Source organism: Thalassophryne amazonica, chromosome 17 (genome assembly GCF_902500255.1).
Source record: "Thalassophryne amazonica chromosome 17, fThaAma1.1, whole genome shotgun sequence".
In the NCBI taxonomy this organism is placed as follows: domain Eukaryota; kingdom Metazoa; phylum Chordata; class Actinopteri; order Batrachoidiformes; family Batrachoididae; genus Thalassophryne; species Thalassophryne amazonica.
The window spans coordinates 6,083,418-6,096,551 of NC_047119.1; the positions used below are offsets into that span (position 1 = coordinate 6,083,418).

Genomic DNA, 13,134 nt, shown 5'->3' on the forward strand with positions numbered 1-13,134 from the left:
AGAGATTTTGGATTGTTTCTATCACTGTAAGGACTTCCCACAGAACGGGACGTCGCGCAGCTCTCCGAGGTGACGTCGTCATCCTGTTTCAAGCTGAAAACCTCCAAATTTAAGCCTCTGTTGGCCCAGGATGTCGTGAGAGAACAGAGAACTTTCAGAAGAGGTCGGAATCAGCAGTTTATCCGGACATTCCACTGTTAAAGGAGATTTTTTTTAATGAAAGACGTGCGGATAGATTGGCGTGTCGGCTCGCAGCCGGCGCGGCGCACCCGCCACAGGAAAAACACCTCCTTTGGAAGCCTTAAGGACAAGTTGGAGCATGCCCTGCTGTTAAACAATTTCTCAGATACTCACTCAACTGAAAGCCACCAAAAGCCGCCTGGATTTTACAAATGGTTATCAACACGTAGGTGTTTTTCCTGTGGCGGGCGCACCACGCCGGCTGCGAGCCGACGCGCCAATCCGTCCGCACATCTTTCATTAAAAAAATCTCCTTTAACAGTGGAATGTCAGGATAAACTGCTGTTTCCGACCTCTTGTGAAAGTTCTCTGTTCTCTCACGACATCCTGGGCCAACAGAGGCTTAAATTTGGAGGTTTTCAGCTTGAAACAGGATGACGACGTCGCCTCGGAGCGCTGCGCGACGTCTCCCTCCGTGGGAAGTCCTTACAGCGATAGAAACAATCCAAAATCTCTCATCAGCCGTTAAAATTTTCACCGAAAACCAGCCGAATTTCTCGAATGGCGTCCACTGGGATGTGCCTCACAGTTTTTGAAAAAATTTTGATCAAGCACAGCGCCAGTCTCTCAGGAAGAAGTCAGACAATGAAAATTTGACGAGGGGGCTGGACCACTCCTTCCACAAAGCGTGCTCACAGGCGAATGATGTCACCGACAGGCGTGAAAAAACTCACGCATGCGCACAAGGGTTCAAGGTTGGCTGATGTAATACCACGTGATTCAAATCCATATAGTTTTTGAAAAAATAAAAAGGTAGGATACTTTTCTAATAGACCTCGTAAATGTAAAAAGGAAGCAGATTCTAAATATCTGCACAGGATGCATGGCATGTAGTGTCCACCCGTGGTCAGCAGGGCTGGTCAGCGCACTGCCTGGCATCACTTAGAAATGTGTACCCAAATTCCGATATGAAAACTGAGTGGCCCATTCTTTGTTTACAAGTGTGTTCAATGGATGCTGACCTTGTGCGCACCTCTGCAGAGCGAACAGGGGAGACCAGGGTCAATGGCACACTTTCCCCCACTTCATAACTTTTACTATTCTAGAATGATGTTTCATTAATTTGAAACAGATGATTTCTGTCTGAATTATCCTCTGTAATGAGAAGTAAAATGAAGGAATTTACAGTGTGGAAAAAAAAATCCCCACAACAACTAGTCTATTAAAGCCATTGTTTCATAACAACTCAAAGATTAATCTCCATCAAAATATCACCAGAAACTTTTGTTAAAATGTCGAAATAGTCTAGTTTGAAACATGGTAATTGTATAGATATAATAATGTTTTCTAACTTTGGTGTTTCAGTAAAGCCTCTGTGCCTTTTTCCAAGTTAGCTATGTTTATTGTAGATTTAACATCATGTCATTATCTAATTTCAGGTTCTGATGCCCTGCGCGTAATGACACTCAGTAATGCGTATTTTCTGAATAGGTTGCGCAATGTTCACGACTAGTTCATACAAGAAATTGTGAACATTTCAAAATTTTCATTGCGCACTGGCACGCAGCCGCGTATAGTTTACGAAGAGTTGACTCAATGGCATGCAAGATTGTGTGCTGTTGTGGGGATCAAATTTATGCAAGTGTCAAGGAGGCCAAACTTTGCTTAACAGTCTCAGACCATAACATAGAACACTGAATTGGGTGCCCCTTTAAATTGGAGCTGTCATTTTATATTTTAGGGTCACATTAACTTGACAGAAAGATCTGAAGCAAAAACCTCTCCTGCAGTGTGCATCACTATGGAACTGTTAGCATAATCCTTTTCACAATGAAATGTACAGCGAGCATTCAAGTCCCAATAACAACTGCTTTGACCGAGGAATCTGACCGCAGAATTTATCAAATCAGCAGTTTTCTACTTGCAACCAGCAGACACATTAACCACTGAACACACACCAGTGCACACAAACACATGCAGTGTGTGTGTGTCTGTCACAGGAGACTAAAACGCTACAGACGCTTCAACCTATAAATTACCTCACTGAAGTTTGTAGACTACACTTTTAAAAATAAATAAATAAACATAGGCATCTATACCATGTCACGGTATTATCGAGGCACAGGTATAAGATACGTTCGACTGACTCTCTTCACCCAAAGCGATCAAATGGATTAATGGGATTATTAACCATATGATGACAAGGTAAAACCTCTTAAATAATTCTAAAGTCAGTTTTAAGCAGAAACTAAGCAATACTTGGTGACGCTTTGAAATGACCGACATGCAGTGAAAGCATCAGCTAGCAGCTCATGTAGCTGTGGCGCTCTGATCGCTTCCTCTGTCTTTTATGATGAAATAATGTTGAACTTATGTGGAAATGACTGCTGTACAAAAGCTTCAGATATCTGTCACTGAGCTAGATGATGACTGGAGGCAGTTTGAAGCAGAAACGAGGTGATAACACTATGTAACAAATTTTTATTTTTGTTTTGTTCCTGGGTACACAGTGTGTTTTCCTGCCTTAAATAAATAGAAAATAGCTGTTATTCCACAGAAACTTTGCTTCTGTGATCAGGACAATGATATTTTGAAATTTGTTTTCAAGAATATTCTCGATTCGCCTTCACTACTACTGAGTAGTCTTCTAGAATATTCTTTAACTGCTAGAACTGTCCAAAATTTTCTAGAAATTTCAAGAAACTTTTAGAACTTTCTAGAACGTAAAAAAAAAAAAAAAAAAAATCAAAGTTTGTGCTGAATGTAGTCATTTTTCCATAGACTTTAGACATAAGCAGTTGAAATATAACACTTAGAAGCCAGGAACAAAAATTGTGCTACATAGTGTAATCAGTGAACCGCGGCTAATGACACATGCGCAGTGAAGGCAGGGCAGACCAATTTTTTAGGGGGGGACTGTTTGGTAGGTGACGCCGGTTTAGGGCACGATGTAAACACACCTCATGAAGTGTGGACAACAAGACAACCTCTGGAATTTTGGAGGTGATCTGGATCCGGAGTGACGGACGTTAGAAATCTCTGACTGCTCTTGTTTATAGATGAAATGTGGGCTACTTCTGTTTAAAGACCACTGCAAATTAAAATAAAGTGACATTATGTCAGGTTTGACCACTCAACAGTCCAACAATCAATGATATTGAATTTACTGTGATATTAAACTGTCCTCATATTCAATCAGAGGAAAAAAGGCAAAGTTTGATACTTCCAGGACAAAACAATGAGATGATTAATCAGTTATCAAAATAGTTGATTTTTTTATGCTGATCACCTCACGTACCAACCATCACCCAAAACTGCTGTATACATGACTGAATTTGAGAGAAGGTACTTCAGTAGAAAATGAAATTAACTGTCCAATCAAAGAGAAAACTGCACACGAACTCTATGCTGTGTCAAACCACTGACAGATGCAGCCTGTGCCTGCTAGAAAAATAACCCTGCATTACTAACTTAGCTGCTGCATCACCAAGGCAACAATCACGTGAGTCAAGGGCTGGTCATGAGCCGTGAGCATCCTCCATCTCCCCACATGCTCGCCTGACCAATCCGATCCCAGCGTCCCCGCCGGCTAACCCACTCAGAGTGGAGCAGTGGGGAGCTTGGCAAGGCAAAGCCTCCTGTTTAAAATACCCATACATGCCACACACTGGGCTGAGCGCACACAGCAACTCATACATGAACATGGGGGGGGGGGGGGGGGGGGGGTATTAGTGAGTATTAGTAAACAAGGTTGAGTGACATACTACCAGGATACAAAAATAAATACAAATTTTAAAAGCCTAGAACCGATGTAACTTTATTGATAACTATGCCATTACCGAGTCGGTTTATTGGTCTAGTTCCTTACTGATTAGCGATCAACTTTCTGTGAGAGGGCAAAAAAGTAGCCATTTAATCACTCAGTCTGAACACAGTGTAGAAAGTCTGCCTAATAATTAGGGGTGGGCAATATCCTCAAAATTATATTACAATATTTCAAGCAAATTTGCAATAACGGTATTTATGAGGACATAAAATAAACAAAAAAGTCAACAACAATCGAAGGCCAACATGCTGCTCCCATGAACATGAATGCAGATTGCACAATTTGAATTAGCTAATGCAAAATATGCTAATGGAGACATGCATTTCTAAAAAAGAATAAAAAAATAAAAAACACAAATATGGGAATATTTAGTAGGACTGACCCACTCACTGCAATGACAACTACTGGAATCAAGAGTTTAGTGCAGTTACAAGTAATTTGCTGGACTATGGTCTGATGTTAAGAAGTCCAAAAGTAATGTCACTGCTGATTGTATACAGCAGGATGTTGCCAATTAAGGATATCAGTTTTACAACTGTCAGATTCTTCTGTCTGAAGGATTTAAATCAATATTGCAGGCCGACAGCTCGTTTGTGCTAGTTTCAATTCTAGCTTGAGGGGTGTCGTTCTTCCTACAGGACTAAAACCAGTCACTTTGACCGAGGCTGGAACTGAGCTACGTTACATGCATGTGCACATAACAGAGCCTGTTCGTGGACAACTCATGGCTGTGGACGGTCTGTCACACTTTAAAACCTGTCAGCCTGGACAATGAGCGGATTTTATATCCTTCCAGCACCCAGTCTGCAGTCTAACAATCCTCACTTCACTCGGGTGCTGCACTTGTGTCCTCAGACTGCCACTTGCTCTCCTCCTTCCCCACAAACACAGCAGCACAGCTGACAGAAATGGGAGAGAAATACTTGTGTATTTTTGCTGAATAACACCAATTAATAACTCTAGCAGATGACTCAAGAACCATCATGCTTGACATTATAGACCAAGAGAGGAGAAACATTGCCAACCAAAGAAAAACATATTAAAACAACCGGGAAAAGCTCAAGCAGGCAGCTTGCCAAACGCACAAACGCCATCTTACTACTGTATTTTCTGGAGTTAGTTAGTAGTTATGGTTTTTATTTACAAGTTTGGGAAGCTTATATTCCGGTGTGATTTACATGGGGATGTGATGGTCTAGTGGTTAAGTGTTTGGCTTGAGACCAGAGGATCCTTGGTTCAAACCCCAGCCTTTCGGGAAAATCACTAAGGGCCCTTGGGCAAGGTCCTTAATCCCCAAGTTGCTCCCGGTGTGTAGTGAGCGCCTTACATGGCAGCACCCTGACATCAGTGTGTGAGTGTGTTTGAGTCAACGGGTGAATGTTAGGCATAATTGTAAAGTGCTTTGAGTGTCTGATGCAGATGGAAAAGTTCTATATATAAATTCAGTCCATTATAACATCTGAGCCACAGAAAAACAGCTGTGTCTACTTTCTCTGACCTAGTGGCACCTTAAGTTAAAAGTCAATGAAATGATTCAACTGTGGTTGTTTTTGTTAACCAGTAGACTTTATGCACTGCAGGCTCAGTTAATCCTTATCAATCATTAATTAAACATATCCACAGACTCCTTAAATGTGTAAAACTGTACAAGTGTTTGATTCATGACGATTTTCATCCAGATGTTTTAACTTTGAAGGCGCAGATTTGAAAATGAAAAATAGTCCAGGTTAAACTCTTGGTCAAATAATAGAATTATTAAGCGGATCATACAGTGCAAAACAAGTAATACCATCCAAAAAGTGAAAAACACCCTGATATTAATTTTAGGTCATATCGCCCACCCCTATATAGACCAGTGGTAAACATTTCTAAAAAAAAAAAAAAATAGAGGTACCCCTACCGGAGGTATAACAAGCTGATACTGGTATCAAAATGAAAGCAATGGCCTCTAGTTTCCAGAAATGCTGATGTACGTGCCACATACAACATCACTTAAACTAGAGAGCATTACCTTCATTTTGATACCAGTATCAACTTGTTATACCTCCGGTAGGGGTATATCCATTTTTTAGAGTACTTTTCAGCTCCCTGCCATGCCACTAGACCTTCCTAATTTGAAATCTCTACAACCATATTCTCAACCACAGTGTCTGTCTCTTTAAAGTGTCTGAATGAGATAAGCTGGCTCAGTGAGTGAAAAGGTGTATGAGAGGCTTTTTGCAGTTCCTGTTCACAGCACTTTATCTGTTATTGTACAGTAGCACGAGCCGGATATAAAGATAACATGTCCTTTGTTTTCATTTATCTCGATGTGTGTTTTGTTATTATTCAATAGCAATTTATCTTTCAAATAAAACTGACATTTAACAATGTTACTGTACAGACAAACTAATGTATTTACTTGGGAGACTGCTTGACTGAAATAGAAAGGCATCAGCAAAGCAATTTAGCACACCATTACTGAGATTCCCATAAAGTGTTATAGCAGGAACTGGTACATTTTATTTTTTGTCTGCTACCCTGTTTTAAGAAGCAACTAGTGCATTGCCCGTGGGGATCCACAGGCTCTTAACTGGGTAGTGTTTATAAAATAGGTAGCTGACATTTTTCAAGGGTGGTAATAAATTAAGCAAAGCTTGTATAATGACTTGGAATGTCGTGAATGCTTTTAGAACCTTAGACCTCAACAATTTTTAGAAGAGGAACTCAACTCTTATTTCCTGTTAATTATGTAATTTTTAATCTTAATTTACTGCCTTAATGTATTTAGAAATTGTTTACGTTCTTGTTATAATACACACTATTATTGTTATTATTATTACCATTTGATTTTTTACTTCTATTTTGTCATTTGATTTTTAAATGGACCACAATGGAAATAAGTGTTTTCACTTTCTTGTGTGTCTTTCATGTATTTTAACAAATTTACAATTATATTATGTACTTACATTGAACTTACTAAAAAAAAAAAAAAAAAAAAAAAAAAAAAAAAAAATCGCTCACTGCAACTCACACTTTTAATATAATGACTTACCGCCCCCTGCTGGAATGGCGTGTGAGTCCATAATGTAGTTAGCAACATCCATTGTTCAGCATTGTTAGCTAATATCTGTAGTTTCTCCAAGAATATTTGTCTTATCAATGTTCCATTTTGGCAGCATTCATCCTTGACTCAAAATACATAAGCATACTAAACGGCAAATGTCAGCTTGCCACAGTTTCTCTGTGATCGAAGTTAAACAGCAGATGTGCTCTGCTGTAAGTGGTTGAAGACATCAAACACACTACAGTTTTCACTCATGGTACCAACATGAGACTTAACTCACTCATGGTAAGAGGAACATAACATGTATCTAAACTGACTAAACCAACTGAACTACAAAAAGCCAATAAATCAATAACATTAACAACAGTGTTAAACTAACATGAACCACAGTAAGAACAGTCCATGGTTTTTTCACCACTCAAAGTCAATTTTTATTCACAGCTAAGCATGAACAGGCAAATTGAGTCTCTATGATGTGCAGCTGATTACTTTTTGAAATACTTAAAAATGGTGCCTGATTCATTTAATGTTGTGAAATTAATGTTGTGAAATTATCACCTTGTTCTTGTGATTCAGATTTTGACACCCCTCTATACTGTCCAAAAAACAAAAGGTCCAGCTTTCCTCCCCTGAAAAAGCCTTCACAATACCCAATGGCCGTATTTGATGGCCTTGTTTAACAGGAGAAAAAGTACTTACATTTTGGTGTGTGTCACTGGTCCTTTAATGTCAAGAAGTTCCAAACAGTCCAACACAAATTTTAAATAGCAGTCCAATACAATCCAAAATTGTTCTCAGTCAACTTACAAAAACAGTCAGATAGTTCCTGATGATGTAATCCGTAGCTGATGCCGTGCATTGACCTCTTCATGTACAGACCGATGTCTGGTTTCCTCAGTTAAATCAAATTTTTTTGCTTAACTGAGGAAATTTTTCAAGCTCTTCATCAGAGAGTGCTTGTAGTTCAGCTAAAGACGTCCCAGCAAAAACTGTAAATGCTTCCAGATGGCTTACAATGTAGTGGATGTCTGTTTTTTTGTGTGTTAGAAGAATGAGCACCTTCAATAAGCTTGTTCAAATTGTCGTCTGTCACCAAAACAAACCCTATCATGATTGTTTTTAAACTAAGCGCTGTCACTGCTAGTGTGAGTGCGTGGTGGTCGAGGCATGCAAATACACAAAACGTATAGAACCAAAACTGCACGTTAAACAGAACCAAAATTACACAGTAAATGAAACAAAATGGCAACTGGGATGAATGGTCCATATCATGTGACAAACCACCAATCAAATGACAAGGATCTATTTAGGCGTTGCATAATTCTAATTATATAACAGCTGAGTGGATCCTTGTCATTTGACTGGTGGCTTGTATGTCACCTGACATGGATTATACGTACCATTTGCCGTTGTGTTTCATTGATTGTGCAACAGTTCTATTCAGTGTGCAATTTTGGTGATATATGACGTGCGATTGCACGCCCCGACCACCGCGCATACTCGCACTACTGGGGGCGGTGTTTAGTTAAACGGAGAAAAGTTTGTTTTGCTGGCGGACGACGATTTGCCGTAAGCCGTCTGGAGGCATGAAGAGCTGTTAGGATAAAGTTAGGATGAAAAGCTGGACAAATTTCTGATGCGATTTTTCACTGGAGTGAGGAAAGCAGGCGGCAGTCTGTGCACAAAGTCAGTGGACAGCATCACAGACCACTGAGAACAATTTTGCACTCCTATTTAAACTTCATGTTGGACTGTTAAGCACCAGTGATGGAAACCAAAATGCAAATCCCTTTTATTTATAAATTAATAAAATATCAAATGACAAGGATCTATTTCCACCGTTATATGAAACAAATAATGAATGTTTTTCCATTCTTTCAATGGAATGAATATTTAATTCTGTGAAAGCTGGAACGTACCGTTCAACGAGGCAAAGCTCCATTTAACTCACAAACCATTATTTGTATAAGAATTAACAGGACATTTAAAACCCTTGAATTAAAGATAAAAATATCCACAACAAGCACACCTTGACTGTGACATTTCAGCTACATTGTGAAGTGAAGTAAAAGAGGTCTTTATTTAACCCTCTGGGGCGATGCCTTCGTATACGATGGCCAAGACCAAGCGTTACTTAATTATAAATAACTTTGGAATGATATGAGATAGAAACTTACTTTTTTTTTTTTTGCTGAAAAGTTAACTCTGCGGACTTTCGAGTCAGCCATCTTTGTACTCCTCATAGAAGCTGTGTGATGACGTGCGCAATGTGAGTGTCCAATCAGAATTGGTTCACCGTCACATGGTTTTCCAAAATCCAATTGTAGGGCAGATTTACCTCACGTGAAAACCCAAAGACTGTTTTCAGGAGTGATGTGTTACTAGTTGGCCCATTTGAATAGGCCCCTGGGTGCTCCAATGAGTACATACTATTAGTACATACTCAGTGCATCCTGCGCCATTACGCACAGCTATCAGTGAAAGCAGGAGCAGACGGAGAGCCTCTGATGACAATCTCACGTGCTCAAACAAAGAGTGTGTAACTATCAGGATTGCTCCACTAGTTTGCATGTGAATGTTACTGGATAACTCTGTTGCTTTCTCTGCGTAAATCACTGTTTACCATATCAATGGACAACAAAACGCATAGACCACTTTGTATATATTGTTCAAAATGTGCATTTGTGTTTATTGTTTTAACCTTTTTGTTGTACAGTCTTTCACACAAGACCTCAAATTACCTTTATAAAGTGTCAAAACAGTTGTTTATTATAGTTTGCTGTGTGTTTTGAATAAATGTGTGTGGAAAATTATTTTTCGCTTTATTTTTTCCTTGCCTATTTTTGATTGTAAACCTTTATTACATTTCTAAAACTCAACAAAAACATATATATTTTGAAAGCACAGGTTGTCCTAAAAAAAAGAGGCATAACACTTGATTGTGGGATGCAGGGAGAGCTGTTAACAGCAATAATAAAACATTTATGCCAGGCGAGTGAACTGTCCAAAAAATGCCCTCAGACCCCAGAGGGTTAATGTGGATAGCCAACGAAAGCTCAAAACGTAGTTCCATAACAGTCCACGACATGTGCATGTCCACCTCCGTAGCACCCCGTTCATAGTGCCAGTTGGAAGCTTGGCTGTGATTGGGAGATGAACCCGGATCTCCGGTGTCACAGTCCGATGTGCACGCCATTACGCCACCACCTCCCATGTGGTGGTGTACACAGGAAAAATAATAAAAACCGGTGTCACTGTTAAACTACTGTGGACCTGCCTGTAAATTGCTCCCACAGTAACCAAACAACCTCAGAGCAAGAAAGCAGATTATCACCCCATTATGTTAGCTGTGGGATTGTAACACTTCTACCTTATTTCAATTCACCAACATCAGCCTGCTTTACTCCAGCCGACAGTGCATCCTATAATCTGTAGGTTTCTGTAATCTAAAATGACAGATCCTCCTGTGGAAGCGACGGAAGAAGGTTAGTTTGTTTTAATGCTGTACCTCTGGTGCTGCATTATCTTCGGTCATTTCAAGGTACCAAGTGATTAGAGGAGTACAACAAGCTACGTGTGGGTGATATGCTGATGATGTGCTGTTGGAAAATAACTGAATCCAGCAAAAACAAAATAATCGATCATACACTGTGTAGTTTGACATGTCACTGCGTTGGAACTTACCCCATTTTGCTGGATTCTGCCTGCTGAGAGGAGTCGAACTGATGGTGGATGGCGGTGGAACCGGGTTCGGGGCTTCAGTTTGTGCTGTGAGTGGGTAGCCACAGTGCTGTTTCACTCCCAGCTGCAGTTGTTATGCTCTTGAGTACATTTTGTTGAGGTGTTGCTTTCATCCGAGCAGACGTGTCGGCGCACGCTCGATGACCGCCTGCTAGCAGGCGTATCGGCTACCGTTAGCTAAATAAAACCCAAGTTTACCGAGCTCGATTACGAGACGAAACAAGAGACAGCGGAGTCTCTATATAAACTGAGCTCGAGTTCCTGATCGATATATTTTTTTTTCTCCCAGAAACAGAGAGGAAAATAAAGATGATCACAACAGTTCATCAAACAGCTAGCTTAATTCGGCTGTTAGCTTCGTCTCCGGAGAGCAGCAGCACCGTGAAGATAACGAGGAGGAAAAGAATTACAATTCAAGACCAAATTCAATCCGTAAGACTGCTCGGAAATCCTAATTTCAGTCGGTGTTTGGCTCCTTCAGCGTTCGCTGTGCCGTTAAATTCGCTCCCATGTAAAATGACAGGGTTCCATGAACCGCCGAGAGTTTTTGGTTTTACTTGGAGATGACGGAGGACTTCCATGGATTGAAAGCTTCATGTCGGCGATCTCTTGTGTCGATGCGCCTCCGCCACCGTCCTCCTCCTTCTTCTCTCATCATCATCATCATCATCATCATCAGCCCTCATCCCGTTCATCAGCTCAGCTCCATCCTCTGCGGCTCAGCGGGAGCATTAATCTCAACACGTCATCACGTCACAAGCGCTGAAACCGGACCACAGGCGGATCCAGGCTCGGGCTTGACGGGGCTGTAACCACCCCCCAGAATGCCAGTCACCCCCATGTAGTCCATTATTGGAGCCAGAATTTGAAAATAACTGAGCAAATGAAAATAATCTAGTGTTGCACTCACGCGATCAACTTCAATGGGCTCAGATGAAACCCTATAGATGGATGGATGGATGTGATTTATTGTCATTGTCATGACAAGTGCAACAACAACGAGATTACGTCCACACTCACATTTCCATATACAAGATACAGCAATTAATCCACAATTATTACTTGTTTATCGTAATAATGGCACATATCAGAATTAAGACAACACATATACATTTGACACTGTCACTGACATTGTGACATTGTCACTAAACTTGAAACAGTCTGTTATCCAAATTGAGGCGATGTGAGTGTGTGATAGCTGCTGCAACAGGAGTCGCGCCGCCGCTAGCTTGGGGGGAACGGGGACCTGCTGCAGCTAAAACCGCGCAGCCCCCGGAGGGGAAAAGGGGTGGCGTGAGCGGTGGCCGGGATGGGGTGTGTGATGGGGGCAGGAGGGGAGGTAGGAGGGAAAGTGGAGCATGCTTCAGTCTTTGTCCATGTGTGAGTCTGTCTGTCCTTGTGTACTGGAGTAAGCGAGATAAGGAGGCAGCCAGTCTTTCCAAGGCCGCAGAGATTCTTCTGGAGGAAAGACAATGGACATTTTATCCTTGAGAGGCTGATAAGCCTGCCATGTTTGTGGTTGAGCAGTGAAAAACACTTTTCCAGCTTCACATGAACAAACCAGATCCCAATTATGAAAAATTCCCCGGCCTCTGAAATCTTCACCTTCTCCTGCAAGGCGTGCATTTGCTCCGAGATGTTATCCAATTTGCGTCTGAGTTCAAGGGTTAATGCAGTCTGAGAATGCATCGCCTTGCCCAACTCATTAATCATGACGGACAAGCGAGGGGCCATGGTTTTGGCGGCAGCCGTCTTGCCAATCTTCCGGTAGGTCAGGGCAGCACATAAGCCAATAAGTACCAGCCCTCCTACTATGAAACCAAATATGAATAAATCCTCCACATCCTCCACAGAGAAAGGTGGAAAGCATGCGACCCGCCATGTCTCCCAGGCATTGAGAACATAGCCCGCAGGGTAAGTTCCATCCGGGCACGCAGGGCCCCCCGGCCCTGATCTTCTTGTAGAAATGGTGTCAATAGTGTTCAGAGACCAGCTGATCAATTCCATGATTAATCCAATATAGTTTGAATATAATATAGTCTATAGATGTCTTTACGGTGTCAAGTCTCGCACGTAATCACGTTCTTGTTGGGGAGGCAAAGATTTTGTTGTCAGTGTAAACAAACGTCGCTATGGAGGTGAGTTCAACCAAAATATGTGTTTAGGTGTTTAACTAAGATAATTGTGAGTCTTTAATGTGAGTTTTATTAACAAAAACAAAAAAGCGTGTTGCTGTTTGTGTGTCGGGAACCGGTTTGTTTCGGATATCCTTAAGAAGTAATTAGATTCTTCGACATCAATAGCCTTTTTGTTTAACGATTACCTTATCGGTCCTTCAGAG

The 13,134-nt window shown here is 41.0% G+C and overlaps 1 protein-coding gene across 1 annotated transcript in view; it reads right to left on the reverse strand.

Annotated features, from left to right (window-relative positions):
* LOC117529741 (homer protein homolog 1-like) overlaps window positions 1-11,570 on the reverse strand; it is a 50,625-nt gene extending 39,055 nt beyond the window's left edge. Inside the window, exon 1 of the mRNA XM_034192595.1 lies at window positions 10,737-11,570. Within this exon, the coding sequence (XP_034048486.1) occupies window positions 10,737-10,741 (5 nt within the window). The 5' untranslated portion in view covers window positions 10,742-11,570. The remainder of the gene's footprint in view (window positions 1-10,736) is intronic.
* Window positions 11,571-13,134: the final 1,564 nt, after the last annotated feature.